Here is a 17718-nt window from a genome sequence, read left to right on the forward strand (position 1 = left end):
GGAGAAAAAGAGGGGCAAGAACACACAAGATATTAGATAGAGAACACTCGTCTTGGGAGGAGTTGATCTTTGCCATTGGAGGCCAGGATCCTTCGATTTCAATTGAGTTTGGCTGATCCACAGTTTACCTATAGTCCTTCTGCAGAAAGAGAGAGCAGTGGGAGCCAGCAGAATATCTAAGATTGACAGGCTGTATGTAAACAATTGGGCCTATCATAAATAAGGTCTTTTGAAGGTTGTTGAGGAGAGTATATATATATATATATATATATATATATATAGTGAGAGAGAGAGAGAGAGAGAGAGAGAGAGAGCGCTTAGAGCCACTGGGGAACTTTTGCAGGGCGTTTCATGGCCGAATGTCCAGAAAAGACCACTCTTGTGGAGGCGGTTTGACTGCACTAGTCTATGATATTCCTATGGTCAATGGCCATCAAGCAAATGAGGGCCCACTGCACCCCGTGTTGGATAAAGAGAAACAACATGTGCAGCCTTTGGACTCTTCTAACCATGATTGGGTTGATGTTGGTGCCAAAAGAGGGAAAAAACTTGATGCACGCACAACGGCAGCTATGCCGAGCACTTCACAAGACCCCTTACGCAATTATGTGCATCAAAAAGATAAGACATCATCAGCATTTACTGCTAATGCTGCACCTTCAATGGGACCTTGAAAATCCTTTGCTCATCATTCACGGGACCCACTTGTGTTGCTTGCTTTTGATCCCCATGGTAAAGTAATCTGTAACCAGCCCTCCTTCGTGGATGAGTGGTAAATCCCTAATTACAACTTAGAAGAAAACAATTAAAGCAAATCTGAAAATACAAATTTACATGCTGATCTTGGACAATGCACGCCCGATTTGCCCTAAAATTGGCGCCCCTTTTGGTATTTCTTTAGCTTTATTGAAGATGAAGTTGATTTACAATGGGATTCTCCCGATCCCCTTCTCAATCCATACTCCCCTTGCTGTCCAAAGTGACCAGCAAGTCTTCAATCTATTTTACCCCTTGATTCAGGCACTTAATTCACCTTCACCCAGTTCATAGACCATGAAAATGCCCCAAATTCAATGGCTGGCTAGTCCTCCACTTGAATTTAGCTGAAATTCACCTTCAGCCTGTTGAATCCAAGTCTTGGAGCTTCCGATTTCTAGCACGCTTCCCAAGGCTGCTGCTAAACCCTAATTTTTGCTGTAAATTAGAGTTAACATCAAAGAAATTTGCAATTTCTCAGTCTCCAAGGGTCCAGGGTCCAAATGCTGAGATCTTCGGAGCAAGGTTGTGAAATGGCTGGGAGATGAGAGAGAAAGATGTAGAGAGAGAAAATTCAGAGTTTTGTCATGAAGAATGACTAAAAATCAGTCAAATGCAGCTACTGCCCTACCACAACAACTTGTAGATGCAAAGAACTAAAGAAAATCGGTCATTTACTGTTGCCGCCCTGTCTCAACAGCCTGTAGTTATTGTCACTTGCTGTTGATTGGTCTTCTCCTACCCTTGGCTGCCTCAGAAGGTCCTCCAATGGCTGCAAATCAAACCAGCAACATCTCCTCCCTCTCTCTTGCAAGCTGAATACACTAAAAATACCTCTCTCCAACCTCTAAAGGCATTTCTCAATCTCGCATGGGCATTTTTGACAAGTGGCAACCTTCCCAAATGGTTTTTCCAACATTAGCCATAATTAAAAATTAATTTTCAATCTTTAAATACTGAAAATTAATCTGATAATTATTTCGGTGCCCAGAAAAATAATCTAACTGGCCAATAATTAAATTAGCTAGGCATATTCCACTCCCGAGTCTCTCTATGCCACCTTTGACCATTAGATCGGCGTTAGATACCATTAAACGCCACATCTCGAGTGTCACCAACTGACACTTATGGACAAATGAATGACCTAGGCCAACAATTGACACCAAATACCAATAAATACTTACGCAACATAACTTACAGCAACTTTTGCCTTTGACATCCCATGATTTTCTCGAGTCTTGGACTCGTAAATTTACTCTAACCACAGTTGCACCTCACATGTGCAACATTTACTTAATCATGTGATTAAAAATTAATCCACATGTTAAGTGAGGTTTCAAAAATACATGTCCTCATGACAGTAATCACTCCTTGGGATTGTTGATACCCAAGGGCCACTCCTAAACAAGGATTTGGTCCCACCACTTCCAAAGTGAAGCATAGGGACTTAAACTCTTTTGCAGTATTGGCTGATTTTCTAGACAAGGGACCCTTGATATTTTGCCTGTGAAATTGCAGTCCAGGGATAATAAGCCTTGACACTGAGATCCTTGGTCATGACATATGAGGCTCACCACTTGGAATGTGTGTGGCATTTATTCATGCAACAAGCAGCATGATATGTGGTGAATCCTTCGACAATCAATGGAATGTGTTATGTGTTATTAGGCATAAAAATCAAAGTGAAGGTGGCAAAATTGTGGATTGCCATGGCTTCTGGTTGTTTTATGCAAGGAGCTCAGCTCGGCACTATTCAGATATGCATATGGTTGTGAATGGCAAGTTCCAGGTAGACCCTTGTCAAGAATGACATCCATGGCCATTTTTTGGTATTTGAAATTCTATTCAAAGGGAAGGTACTATAGCTGGTAGGCCTCTATGCACCCAATGACTCTTCGCCTTGACACGATCTATGGGATCAGTTAGCAATTTGCTTGTCTATCAATAGACCAAGAATACTGAAGGGAGATTTCAACATGTGCGTTCATCATTGGCAGTCTACCTCTAAGCACCCAATAATGCATGCATTGGAGAGTAGTCCATTGCATGATTTTGAGATGATTGTTTTGAAACAACTTATTTGGTCGTAGCTCCACCCATTGGATTTAGGTTTTACTTTTCAATTAGCATAATACTCTACCACATGGTTACGCATGGACCATATGTGTATTATGCATGATGATGCTTTCTTGCCAAAGATTCTGGATATCCAAGTGCTGCAACAATACCTTGTCAAATCATTTCTCTTTGCAATTCGACGTGCTTGTACACCTTGTTGCCCCTTTTGTGCAATTTCTGGGAAGACTCTCATTGCAATTTAATTTATCTTATCTGAAGCACCCGGTCTTTAAGGGTTATATGAAACAACTGATTCATAGGTTTCTAGTTGATTTTCCCACAAGGGGCCATGACTCCTTTCAACAATTGCTCCATAATGTACAGAAGGTTGTCAAGTAATGGTATTCAACATGCTTCTCCTTGTAGAAAGCACTGCCATGTGACTGAAGCAATGCTGGCATTGGTGTGCTCCTTGTTGATTGATTCCCTAGATGATCAGTTCCTAGTCCTACTCTACAAGGCTGACAAATCTCATCCAATAATTCTAATTGAGATCTTATCAGCAAGCCAAGTTGCAAAGCTTGATTGAGAACATGCAAGATGCCTCATGTCACCAATCACATAATTTTTTCGAGGCTTGCATACCACTTTGGCTCAAGAAAATATGGTGCAGCTCCAACATATAGACAATTCGATGGTTATAAACCCGCACTTCATTGTGCATGTGTGTCGAAAATATTTCATTGACCTTCTTGGTACTTTGTCTCCTCATACTTAGCACACCACCTAGGCTTGTTTAGCTTTCTATGCCCTGGTCAAGGATCAAATGTCACCCATATGCTGAAACCAGCCTTCCTTCTGTGGATGGGTGGTAAATCCTTGATTACAACTTAATTACAGCAGCAAACAATAAATGCAAATCTGAAAATACAAATTTACCTACTGATCTTGGACAATGCACACCCGATTGGCCCCAACATTGGCTCCCCTTTCGGTATTTCTTTAGCTTTATCGAAGAAGAAGTTGATTTACAATGGGATTCCCCCAACCCCTTTCGCAATCCAAAGTCCCCTTGCTATCCAAAGTGACCAGCAAGTCTTCAATCTGATTTGCCCCTTGATTCGGGCACATAATTGACATTCACCCACTTCATAGAGGATGAAAATGTACCAAATTCAATGACTAGCTAGTCCTCCACCTGAATTTAGCTGAAATTCACCTTCAGCCATGAAAAATCCAAGTCTTGGAGCTTCCAATTTCTGGCACGCTTCTCGAGGTGCTATTAAACCCTAATTTCCGCTGTAAATTAGGGTTTACAGCAGAGAAATTTGTAATTTCTCAGCCTCCAAGGTCCAAATGATGAGATCTTCGTAGCAAGGCTGTGAAATGGTTGGGACATGAGAGAGTTCAGAGTTTTGTCACGAAGAATAGCTGAAAATCAGTCAAATGCAGTTGTCGCCCTACCATAACAACATTAAATCCTATCGCCTAGAGCTGAGACATCCAAATCAATTGTCACCTTGTACCTCGATGCAATCGCCCAACTGTGCAGGGTTTGAATCGGCAATTGCCTCCTCAAAACTCACTCCTGGCTGGCTGCAATGGCTGAAAATATGCTGTCCATGGCTGCTCACAGCTCTTTCACATTTGCTACAGTAAGAATGATCTCATTTTTCCTCTTTTTCAGCCAAGCCCACCACATCACCATTTGCAACAAGATGTGATAACATTCTCTCTCTCTCTCTCTCTCTCTCTCTCTCTCCGTAGAAGGTAATTGTATTAATTACCAAAAAAAAAGGTACAAGTTTACATGAGTACAAGATACACGATGGCTCTAAGCCAACATGTATAAACTGTCAGTACAAAACCAGGAAAGAGTTACAAAAATCATGGCAAAGACGCAGAGGAAATTGCCATATGCCAGGGAAGTAAGTCTTCCCGAGGGAGCAAGTCAGAGTGCCGAATGAGATCTATCTGCCAAAGCAAGAGGCCTTTAAGCCTAGCAATGTGACCCGGAACATTAGAGGCCGAATCAAAAAGAAAGGCATTCCGAGTGGTCCAATTGTGCCAGCATCCCCAGTATCTAAGAAAGTGGAACAAGATCTTCATATGCAACTGAGCCGGTGTGGGGTATTTTGGGCATACAAAAACCCAATCAAAAGGGCTTAGTGAGAAACCAACCACAGCTCGCCAAACCGCTAACAAAAGCGATCAGATCTTCTTTGCGAGAGGGCATGAAATAAATCGATGACGGGCCGATTCCACAGTAGTGGTACAGAAGAAACAATTGCCGTTAGAGATTCGACGCTCGGAAAGGGCCGAGGCAAGAGAAAGACCACCAATCATTACCCTCCAAAGAAAGACCTTGCATTTGAAAGGTGTCTTGTTCAAGCAGCCCTCCATCAAAGTTGCCTTCCACCATGCTGAGATTTCCACAACCCCCATACAGTATTAGCTTTAGTAACCAGCCATTGATGATTCTCTCTCTCTCTTTTTTTTTTTTCGTAAAGATTCTCTCTCTCTCTCTCTCTCTCTCTCTCTCTCTCTCTCTCTCTCTCTCTCGCACACGCTCGCGCCCACGAGGGGTTTGGACCTCTTCACTATGTCATGAAGTATGGTAGCCACAAATGTCTAAATTTTTCCGTCTTGGAGCTCTAGAGGGGCCGCACAGCAGTACTATGAGATAGGAGACCAACTTGCCCAAAGGGAATAGTGACAACTTTCTTCCACCAACCTAAATCTATAGGCACTACTAGCTAAGCAGACATAAAGTCATCTTGCCATACAAGGCCTACCCCATGCCGTAGAGTCACACTACAAGGTCATTGCACTTTGCCAAGCATGATGGCCCTTACCACGTGGTCCATGAGTGAGGGGCCCATACCATAGTTAGATCAAAGCCATCATTGCAAGGCATAGGACACTCACCCCTCAATACATCAGCAAAGCAGCCCTAGACCACATCAGAGCCAAGATCATGTGCTAACCTTAAGATTCAAAGAGGGGTTACTATATCTGGATATCTTGTACGTACAATTTTTGGACTTGGAGATCTTTAGATATTTAGATATCTATATATATATATATACATATATATATATATATATATATCTATATATATATATATATATATATATATATATATATATATATATACATATATATATATGTATATATCTATATATATATATACATATATATATATGTATACTATATATATATACATATATATATATGTATACATATATATATATGTATACATATATATACATATATATACATATATACATATATATACACATATGTATATATATTATGTATATACATACATGTGTGTGTGTGTGTGTGTGTGTGTGTGTGTGTGTAATGTGCTTGACAAGATTTGAACCATAGAAAAATCCACAATGAGCTCATGTTCTAACCAATAGGCCATACACACTTTTGTTCTCTCTTTTTTTTCATGAAGATAATTGAATTAAGTAGTAAATGTTTACATCAGACCATCAGGTCAGCATAGAAATAACCATCATAAACTCTCTCGCTCTGGAGATATTTACATCAGGCCTGCAGGTCAATGAAACATGAAGGAAACAACTATAATGAAGCCAGCACGCTATCACAACCACCTATTACATGAGTAGAACTTATAAATCACACCGAGAGAACAACTGGAGTAGAGCGAACAATAGCCAACCACCCAAGGAGCAGCAATATCTGGAAGAACCAGGTCAGCTGACATTGTGGAAGAGATTTGCCATTGCACTAAACCACGCACATGGGCCACATGCCCATGGATGCCCAATGCTGAATCAAAAATAAAGGCATTTCGAGTACACCATATATGCCACCAGGATGTCCATCTAAGGAAATGGAAAAGGCAGGAATAATCTGAATGCAAAGACGACATAGAGGACATATTTCCCATAATCCACAAAAGAGCTGGTATGCGGTGTTGAGTCACCGAGGACCACACTCAAGAAATGAAATTCCAGATCATTCGAGCAACAAGGCAAGAGACAAAGAGGTGAAGCAATGTCTCATCACATGTAGTGCAGAAAACACGTCGTCCTGCAGATACCTTTCGGGCATGGAGCACATCTCCCATCAAAAGACCCCCAATAAGCAGCCTCCAAGTGAACACTTTACCCTGGTACAAAACCTTAGACTTCCAAAGCTGGATAAATATTTCCCGCCGCTTCTTTTTGCTATCCCAAAGATGCCATAATTTATTAACTTTCCCATCAACCCATATCTTGGCTTCCAACATCTGATGATATATCTAATTAGCTGACCTTTTCTAAAAATCATTAGGAAGCACAAACATCTAGTCATGCCATGGATGCAATGGCTGTAACACAGGCAAAGGAGAGAACCTCTGAAGACTGTCCTGTATGGTTAACCAAATGTCACTGTATCCGCGAGGCACCCTAAAGTACTGACGAATATGCCTAAAAGAATAAGGATGGGGCTACCCAAGAATAACACCATCCACAACTGTCTTCAGCCCCAAGCAAGCCATTCGATTAAACTTGTCTTGCTGCAAATCTTTATGCGGCCAATCCAACAACCTTGAGGAAGCCAGTACTTCTCCTTGCAACGAATTTTCCTCTTTACGAATATCAAGAGGGTGCCAAACTGCAAAACATACCATCTCCTGCCAAGATGCAATCAAATGAGAAAGGATAAAAGACTGGGAGACCTTAATAGGCCTCGTGGAATTAAGTACATACCACCAGGAAGCATGAATAACCATGCTACCATGAGAGCATGTCTTCTTTATGAAGAATTTAGCAATATCTAACCAAAGATAACTCTGAATACACAGACTCTGCAAAAGGGACAGCCTCAAAGCGGCCATATGCAAATTAACATCCAATAAAGCTGCACCCCCCATCCTTTTCGGAGTAGTCACATGCTACCACGAAATCCATACCTAACCCAAACCATTGCCTTTCTTTTTCCAGAGCATGAATCTGATAGGCTAAACCAATTCCAAAAGAGACTTCTTAGTCCAAGAAAGCAATGGCAGAAAGAACAAAATCATACTGATTATAATGCATTGAGTAACTTTTAGATTGGCATGTAGAGGCCAGCTCTAAGTAACTTTTAGACCTGATGCCAAAGCAAAAAGATTCCACACCACCATTGCCCGATTACAATTAGTGCGATCAACCTTGAGGAACATAAAAGAATCATCTACCAAAGATTGACCCACAAGCTAGTCACCGCAGGGAAGAGATAAGCCAATTATCTCACCTTGAACTGTCACAAATCCAATAATGAGAGCATCGGGTGAATAACCAAAGCAAACAACAAAGGGCTGTGAGGACAACCTTGCCCAAGAGACCGAGATAAGGCAATTTCCTCTGTAATCCCTCCATTAAGAGCAATACGAGCCATAGCACCCTAACTAATGGTATAAACCAAAGAAATCATACGGGGAACACACACACACACACACACACACACACACACTCTCTCTCTCTCTCTCTCTCTCTCTCTCTCTCTCTCTCTCTCCCCCCCCCCCCCCCAATCAGTGATGCCTTGGCCTCTTTCTTCTTGAGATACCACAGCTTCGTGACATGCGCCTCAGGAGTACAACTGCTCCAGGACACCGAGGCCCTTCGCAGAGGCAACTCATAGACTTCTTTGCAAAGGAGACTCAGAAGACTTCAATACAGTTACAGCCACAGTCCACACGAGAGCCTCTCCCACTGCCACAGTCCACACAGAGACAAGGAGCATTGATTGATCGAGCCATTCACCTTAGCCGATCCAGACATCCTAGGCCTCGACACAGACACGGACAACACCTTCATACGCGGATACAGGGGATTATTGCTTGGGGTAGAGCTAGGCCCTCCATACCCACATGAGATTGTACCATTTGGTGCTCATTGTTACTAGATAGAGCTCTATGTTTACAAATAGCCATAGTTAGTTTCCTTTCTTATTTTGCTTTGTGCTACATATTTTGCCCAGACAGTTGTACCATCATACACATGATTGTAACTCATGGTCTCATAGGTCATTTTGGCCTTTTGTAGACGTTAATATATCATTTCATTTCTCTGACTGCTAGAGCTCCTGGCCACCATGACGATGGGATCCTACTCTTTGATAGCGAAGATGGTGTGACTTTGTGGGACTCACCAATTGTTTTGGCTGCCTACTTATAATCCTTCTCGTCATCTAAGAACGGCAGATCGATGGTGGCTAGCACATACATCCGATCTCGCTTGTCCCCTCAAGACAATGGATATATTTTGCTAGTGGCCCGTAGGAATTTCCGACATGTGCATCTCCTTTCAAGATAGCAGAGATGGTATCTAGGTCGGCTGGCATGGTCTTCCAAGTGTCAATTTTGACTCTTACAGCTTCTAATTTGTTGCCCAATAATATTAGACCATTGCCCTAGTCTTCTATCACTTGTGCTCTTTGCATCCAAGGTTGGCCTAGCAGAATATCGCAATTCACTCCCTTCATCACTATGAAGTTCATTGAGAAACTAGACTCCCGCTATCTTCAAGTACCAATCTTTTAGTACTCCAAATGATCTAACCTTCATTCCATTAGCCAATGTGACATCAAACCTAGCGGTCTCCACTCTCTCTCTCTCTCTCTCTCTCTCTCTCTCTCTCTCTCTCTCTCTCTCTCAGGTGAAGAAGTTCAAACTCATAAATTGAAATAATTACAAAGGGCCTTTTGGCCAACCAAGCCAATTCAAGGATAGGTAGAAACAATACGTGGAGCCAAAAGGCTACAAAAAGCATAGGGTTACAAGAATAGAAGAAGGGGCTCACTATGTAGGCACAACTAGGGTGGTATAGTTGATATCCATCCAAGGACCAACCACCTCTTTGAGGATCAAAACAATCCTTGAATATGGCCCACATGACCATGGATACCTGACGATGAATCAAAAATAAATGCATTGCATATCCACCAGATTTGTTCAAACCAATCCAACAAAACAAATGCATTCCTCTACTAATAATTAACTTCATGTCCCTGATTATCTCACATGGAGTGTTTTCATGAAAGCATGGTTTGTGAAAAAGCGATTATAATACATTGTTTTAGGAGATATTGAGCAGCCCCAACCTTGCACTCCTCTTCCAAATGATTGGGACCTTGTCAAGCATGAGAAAAAAATGTTTACATGGGATTACAATGATGCTTGCACGTATTCTCTTCTTCTCTGATGCATCTCTAAAGAGGTTCTACCAATCATCACCTACTAGTAAATTCTTCCACCACCTTGGATTCACAAATATGGGAATGATTTATGTCACTTGAACAAGTCACATATATGGTCGAAAACAGACCTCAGCAAGATTTGAAAAAATAAGCTTCCATTAAAACATCTCTCTTTTTGAAGATGAATGGTTGGAGCTTTGCCAATAGGACAAAAACTAACAAAATGTCACACTGATTCATCCCACTACTTACGATGATCATGTAATTTGGAGATTATTCTGCATCTCCTTTGGTATTGCTCGGCATCTTGTAAGTTATGGATAGAATTTCTTGTTACTTGCATGCTAGATCTCGATTCTCATCTCTATGATTTCCACAACATTTTCTGGTTATTTGGTGGTTTCCCTCCTAGGTTGTCTTGGTACTCTAAAATCTTTACTACTACTTTGGATTTTGAGCACTTTGGATAATCTAGAATCAGGAAAGTCACGCAGATATGGCCATTCACCCATTTCAATCATACAGCTCTCTTTGTTGCTTGCTGCAATGATCATCATATAAGCTGTTATTTGAGGGACACCAATGAGTCTACTATGGTTGTGTTTCACCACTGTTTTCTCTTTTTATTGGAATAGGCTTTGTCATGAAGCTTATTCTCATGATACACTAATAATATAATGAACATTGGTTTAGGTGGCAGAAGACAACGCAGAAAAAATTGTTTTGAAAAACAAGTCCAAAATGAAAAGATTTTCCATGTTTGGCTTACCGGTTCACTTACTGTTTGTTTTCTTTAAGGGGAACGGGGCAAGAGCATTCCTAGTAGGGAACAACTGTTGAGAAAAAAAGCAGGAAAATTCCACCAACTAGGAATGTATTCCCCATTCCTAGCTATTTCAAAACAGATTTCCCCCATTTCTATCTTCTGTTGCCCCCTTTCCGTGTTACTATCTACAAGATAGAACTCTCGTCATTGAGGTTTTGGTAAAATCATGAGATCTCAAAGGTATATACATGCCACACAGATAGAACTCTTGTCAGTGAGATTTTGGTCATGAGATCTCAGAGTTTACACATGCCATGCCCACTAAAAGGTGTCCAAAATACTTTGGGTGTTATAAATGGCCAAGATGTAAATGCCAAAAGGTTTTTCTAGCTAGCAGCAGTGCGTATACTGCCATTTCATCAAATCAATGCCAATATAGAGCACAGTTGAGGGAAATGTGGAAATGGAAATGGCAACAACAAATTTTGAGGAGGTCGAAAAGGAAACACCACGTCATCTCATGGGTTTTTTAAAATACAAAAGGCCTAAGCTCAAAGGAGCTTTCTGATGCATACAAGGATTTTGGCACATAATTAATACGCTGATTGCAAAAAATGAACAATTGTAAATAAGTGCAAAACAATACAAGAGAGTGAGTGATAACTAATTATCATCCCTCACTTTCTCTTCCTCTCTGTCTCTCTCTTACTCAACCATGTCATAGTCTTCGACTGCTGTAGGCAAATCCTCTTCACTAGATAGAAACAACTCTAAGATTAATCATCTGAAATGACTAAACGCTAAATATTTAATGGTTTAAGCTTAATTCATGAAACATTTAACATCTAAACATTAAATATTAAACGACTATATAACATTATGAGTTCTAAAGAAAATGCTACATTAAAACATTAAACATTTAACAATAAAACATTAATAACACTTGAAGAAAATGAAAACTAAAAACCATTAAGAACATGAGATTAATAATGCATAAAGAACGTGACGATTAATAACACTACACTTAACAAGAGTAAAAGATTAATAACACTATGTTTTGAGCATAAAGAGTATACTACTTTTGCTAAAACATTTTGGGCTTGTTGGGAAACAAGCTGAACCAAACATTTCCCCAAGGGGAAATGCCACATGGCAGAGGGAAACATTTCAGACATGGAAATGTGTTTCGGGCCCTCCACATGTTTCAGCGTTCCGGGTTCTGTGAAGGGGCATTTCAGGGCATTTCCCACTTCTATGATATAGAGCCCTATAAGAAGAACAAGCAGTCCCATAAGCTGTTGAAACTGTTGAGTATAGTTGTTTACCATTACCATTGATATAGAGGTAGCAAAAGGATACCAATAAAGATTAAAGACTTCACAAGTTGCAAAACATAATCTCATTTTTCCAGTATTGGTTTCCATTGAAATTTTTAGTTGAGATCATTTTTTTGTGATGAATTAAAGGTTGAAGCTAACATGATTAATCCAAGTGCTCAGATTGACGCTGTTAGCAAGCATAGGGACTGTCAAATGTTCATGTTGACAAGGGTGGTCAATTCTGGATCACACAAAATCGTTGACTATTTTTCTGAGATGTAGAATAATGAGAAAGACAAGATAAGGCACCAGAACTTGATCCTGTGCATAGTTAAAGAGAAATGGAAACGGGAACAGAACCAGAAACGGCAAAAATTGGAAGTTTCAGGGACTTAAGAACAGAAACGCAAAGGTTGAAATGGAAAAAAAGTGAAGCTTTAGGAATTTCCAGTAACTATGATCCTATGCCTGAAATGTGTACCAGATGCAATTTGCAAGCCAATGGAAAATTTTACTGCAGAAAGAACTACAAAATCCCAATGCTTTGTTTAGTATGTTCCTGTCTCCTGAATCATTTAAAGCCATCATATTTCAACTTTCAAGTTAAGAAATCAAAGGTGTGACTTAAGAGGCAGCATAGAGAAGAGGAGTAAGTAAATCAGGACTTTGAAGTTGCAACAGGCTTCCTCTATTCCAATGTAACCATCGCCTTCATCAGCTTTAATTAACAGTAAAAGCATCTCAAAAAAAGAGATTTGCTAAGCCTGCTGGTCAGGAAGAAGCTTGGTCACTAGGTTTTGAAAACTTATCACCATTGTTTCAACTGGACCAAAGGAATTCTAAATAACTTTCAATAACAGAGCTGTAGCACATGCATAAGATTGTCATGTTGGAAGAGGTGCATCTATGCATATTTATGAGACTATCACAACCACAAATACAAGGACATATGAGATCTTTAAAGGTAATAAACTCTCAAATCAATGGGGCTACTCGAGGGAATAGAAGTAGAAAAAAGAAACACATGCGCATAAGAGAGAAGGGAACACCAGTTGCATTGGAAGCTTTTGAATGAAACCAACAGTATCTGTCATAAGACACTCGTTTCCATTTGGCAGCTGAAATTTTTCAAAAGTAAAGTTAGAAAAACTGAAAAAAAGACTAAGTAGCACAATCAGTTCAGCAGGACAATCAAACTTTACAGTCACATTTTTTATTTTGCACAGATAATTTATTCAATTTACAAGAAGTTGACAAACCTCAATTCGTCTAGTAGTTGGATCTAGTGTTGCAAAAAGGCGGTCCTCAGCTAGCACATCAGCGCCACTCAGCCTATTCAAAAGAGTGCTTTTCCCAGCATTCGTATAGCCCACCTAGAACAATACTAGATAAACTGGTTTAGAGTCACTACAGCATCTAAAAGAAGCCTGATCATACTGAAAGTTATTGCCACATTATACATGTCTCACTGTTGAATTTGAGGAAATTAAATGAGAAGTAAGAGAAGAAAAAGAGACATAGTGGCCCAAAGAATGTGGTGGCTAGGATATCAGAGATACAGAATGCAGTCCCTGTGGACTGGTCTTCCTCACAGGTGTCCAATAGTCCATCCAAGTGGATGGCTGAGTTGTCCAGGATGAGAGTGTCCAAAATACATGGTTCAGTTTTCCAGGATTGGAGTCCCAGTGGAGTGGCTTAGAGAGCAGAGATGACTATGTGTTTCCTGTAGACTGACCTCAGACTCTCCAAGTGAATGGCTCACTTGTCCAAAAACAGAGCCTGGTATCCTTGGAACTGCTTTAACAGAGAATCAAGAGGATTGAGACTTTTGCTAGCACATGCTTCATCAATTCTCAGGCCCTGGTTACACGTCCTCCAGTAGTATATATAAGCCTTCTAATCCCATTGATAATAATCCACAAGAGCAGGATTATCTATAAGATACCTTTAGACTAAAGAGGAAATTACATTGTATATACCCAAAGTTCATACATCTGCATATAACCAAGTGTCTATGGCCAAAAACTGAGTACAACTAATAATGACTTGCACACACTTTCATGCAGCCTCCACTAAGGTGATAGCAAACATAATGCCAGATGATTGCTATGTCCTAGTTGTTGGCACCGTTCTACACAATGCAAAAGGTGAAAGGTTGAAGGAAACACCTTCCAAAATAAGTTGAGCATAATGAACTAAAATAGGGTGACAAGGGGCCATAAGTAGAATTGCAAGACTCCTCTGCAAACACCTGCACTAGTGATCAACCACCTTTGCATATAGTGCATAGCCTATTCCTAGGTCAAGTGTAAAGCAAGTGAAAAGTGTCTGTTGCTCAGTTGTCCCAGTGGTACCCAGTGTCCATAGCACAAGGGGGGTCTATAGTTAGGAAGATGATTTACCAACTTCATCTAAGTAAACGCAAGCCATTTTCCATAAGCTGGACTGTGAAACATTTTAGTTCACATCAAAAACCAACAAACTTCCAGGTCGAAGAAGGTTCCTTGAGGTGTAAACCCCATCAAAGCTTAATTAAAGAGAATTGGAAAGGAGTTACAGCATCTACGATTGTGCATCCTGTCAGGAGAGTACCATTGCTAAATCTAGAAGAAGAGCTTACAAGAGAACCCATTCATGGACATCTGACATCTGCCATGGAGTTCTTTTGGTGGATAATTAGCAACCCCAGGTCCCTAGATAAGAAAGGAAACAAATGCAATAAATGGAAGAAAATAAATGCCCAAACTATCTTCAATAGAGACAGCAGAAGAAGGCAATCTTACACAGAAGGGGAGAGGAGGAAGTGAGTATTTAGCAAGATAATGAGAAGGTTAGGGGCTGGATGATAATGAGAAGGCAGGATGAAGCAGGTGGAGGAGGAGACCAGATAACTAAGGCAAGAGGATGATGGAGAGAAGAGAAGAGGATGACTCAGGGAGAGGATGAGGAAACGGGACAAGAGGTCATGGAAACTTGGAAGAAGACAACAAAAGTTTGATAAAAGAGTGAAAGGAAGGAGAAGATGCTGCATGAAAGATGAAATAGGGCTGAAGGATTAAACTAGATAATAGAAAGAGATCAGACAAGAGAGAAGAAAGGTCACAAGCAGCACACCCAAAAAACAAAAGGAAAAATAGCCGATGGCAAGAAACTCCATGAAAGCTTATGTAAACGCTAAATAAAGAAAACTAAGAACTAACTTTGTCTCCATGAAAGTCCATTTTACATTCACACAACCCTTCATTCAAAGCACAGTCATCCTATTTTCTGCTTGCATTTGAATGTAAAACTCATCCTTGTCACATGAAGAATATTTATGAGCCCTGAAGAATCATCTTCAGCATAACATGACTACATCTTTATACTTATGCATGTTGGAACATTGAACATTGTTGTACCGAGAAAGTGCAAAAGAGTATTAAAAATGTGTCCCAAAATAGATTCCTTGGAGTGCATGAGAAAATTCCTGGAGACTTCTATTTTAGCCCATTCAGTTGTAGTGTCAAGTGTGTAACTCGATACCTCCCAAATAACAGAGTTGGGAGCTCACATTCATCAGATCAAATAATGTGCACTTCCAAAACCACATGTAAAGCAGTGAAAAACACATGAAGAAACACAAACCAGAGAGACAACTGGAATAGGAACAGATCCTCTCCTATCACGGTATTGTTGTCGATGTTCACGAACAGAATCCAGCTCTTTTCTAAGCAGTGCTATCTAGAACATTGCAGTGTCACTTCTTAGTGATGATTCTTGATAAATGGAAAAAAAAATTATGCACTGCTATCTACAACATTGCAGTGTCAATTCTTAGTAATGGTTCTTGATAAATGGAAACAGAAATGTTCATGAACATAGAACACAATAATAATACTAACCATAAAAACCCACAGGATTTATAAAGAAGATTGATAGAATCTCTTTAAAAATAATCTATTAAACATTAGCGCCTTTTTAATGTAAAGGAAATAATACGCTGAGCACAAATCAGTGGTTCAATGAATTAGTGAACTTCATTGCCTCTAAGAACATTGACACATGAATTCTAGGGACCTATGTGCCACCTAAAAAAGTGCAGACACAAACACAAACAAAACAAGAGAAAAACCAAAAAAAGTGCTTGTATATATGCCTTTGGTTCTTTCAGCAGCAGTTGGCTGAAACTATTCAATAATTGGAGGCTCTTCATTAATCTAATATTTCAGAAGCTTGTAAAAGAGTGGGATAGATGGGTAGGACACGGGTTTAGCATGGAAAATAACCACTTACACTAATAGGGTATTTGAGGTATTGAGAGACTCAAGTTAGATTAGGTTGTATGGTATGAAAGGTACGATACAGTACGATACCATAAAATATGGTACTAATTGGTACCTTATGATTTTATAAGGTACGGTACGATATTAGTACGAAAAAAACAAACAAAAACTTAGTTATTTTAGATTATAGATAATAGAACACATGTTTAGAGCTAAAATAGCAATGTCACTTGAGTTAATAGGATGAATACATGAGGGTAACAAGGTAAAACCTCATGCACAACATGCGCAACGCGCTACTAGAAAACAGATGGAAATGTGTATGTAATACATCATACAACAGAGCAAAATGTAGGGTGGATGGATAAAGAGGCTCTTTATTCTTGTGTGTGTGTGTGTGTGTGTGTGTGTATGTGTGTGTGCGTGTGTGTGTGCGCGTGTGTGAGAGAGAGAGGAAGGGAGGGAGGGGGGGGAATGCTCTTGGAATTGCATACTCATCTTGGAAGTTGGGGGAGAGAGAGAGTGAGAGAGACTTGAAATTATGATAATAAACATAAGGCTTAGGAGTTAAAAGATATTGTGTGGTCTAATCTTTATAGGCCAAAAATAGCCTATCTTTTGGTATGAATTTGGTATGATACATACCGTACAGTATGGTATGAACCATACAAAAGGAACTAGTCCATACGTAGTACGAATGCAACTATGAAGTTAGGGATCAGTTATTGCATAATCAAGTCTCTTCATCTTTTCTTCCAACTTTCATGGCTTCCTTACCCTCTTTCTTTCTCATCCTGTCTTTCTCTCTCTTCTGCTAGTCTTTCTCTCTCCTCTTTGTAGTCCTATCTCTCTTCTCTTCTCCCTCTCTAGTTCTCTTCACTACAATTTGCATGACAGCATAGTGCTTTGATCCTTTTCTTTCTTTTTGTTTGAAATCTACTTTCCCTTTCAAAATAGTAAAACCTTAGTTTATTTAGGTACTCAAGAGTACTACAGATAAGCTAGCAGCCTTTCTTGAAGGATAGCTATGGCAGGAGTTGGAGGTTTATTTGGAGGTAATCCTACTAGTTTAGCAGGTTGTCACTTGTTTCCACGCAAACCTTGAGCAGTGGCTTGAGCAGTCTTGTTGATCTGAGGCCTTCCCGACAGCCCTCATAAATTGTGGTGAGATTTGAGCTGCTGCACCCTGATTACTTCAGATCCATTCCCTGCTTCAATCATCAGCTATGGTGCTCCACAAGACTTCTAACGATCATTTCTTGCTTCTTGCTCAAGATCTTGATCCCTCTCCTTTAACATTGGAGCTCTCTTGCTTCTGAAACCCCAAAACACAACATGTAGCCATTAAAGCTTACTC

The 17718-nt window shown here is 40.0% G+C and overlaps 1 protein-coding gene across 3 annotated transcripts in view; it reads right to left on the bottom strand.

The window, feature by feature from the left end:
* The window catches only part of LOC148035647 (GTP-binding protein, HflX), a 140124-nt gene that overhangs the window by 46009 nt on the left and 76397 nt on the right, over nt 1–17718 (bottom strand). For all 3 annotated transcript variants that reach the window (XR_015690855.1, XM_087677636.1, XM_087677638.1), the window contains exons 6-8: nt 15724–15819; nt 13359–13472; nt 13149–13217 (exon numbers count right to left, since the gene is read on the bottom strand). Coding sequence is in view for 2 of the 3 variants with exons in the window: in XM_087677636.1 (XP_087533762.1) it covers nt 13149–13217; nt 13359–13472; nt 15724–15819 (279 nt within the window). In the remaining variant the exon portion in view is untranslated. The remainder of the gene's footprint in view (nt 1–13148; nt 13218–13358; nt 13473–15723; nt 15820–17718) is intronic.

The sequence above is a fragment of the Lygodium microphyllum genome, chromosome 5, assembly GCF_053477565.2.
Source record: "Lygodium microphyllum isolate KBCC chromosome 5, Lygodium_microphyllum_v1.1.10, whole genome shotgun sequence".
Taxonomy (NCBI): domain Eukaryota; kingdom Viridiplantae; phylum Streptophyta; class Polypodiopsida; order Schizaeales; family Lygodiaceae; genus Lygodium; species Lygodium microphyllum.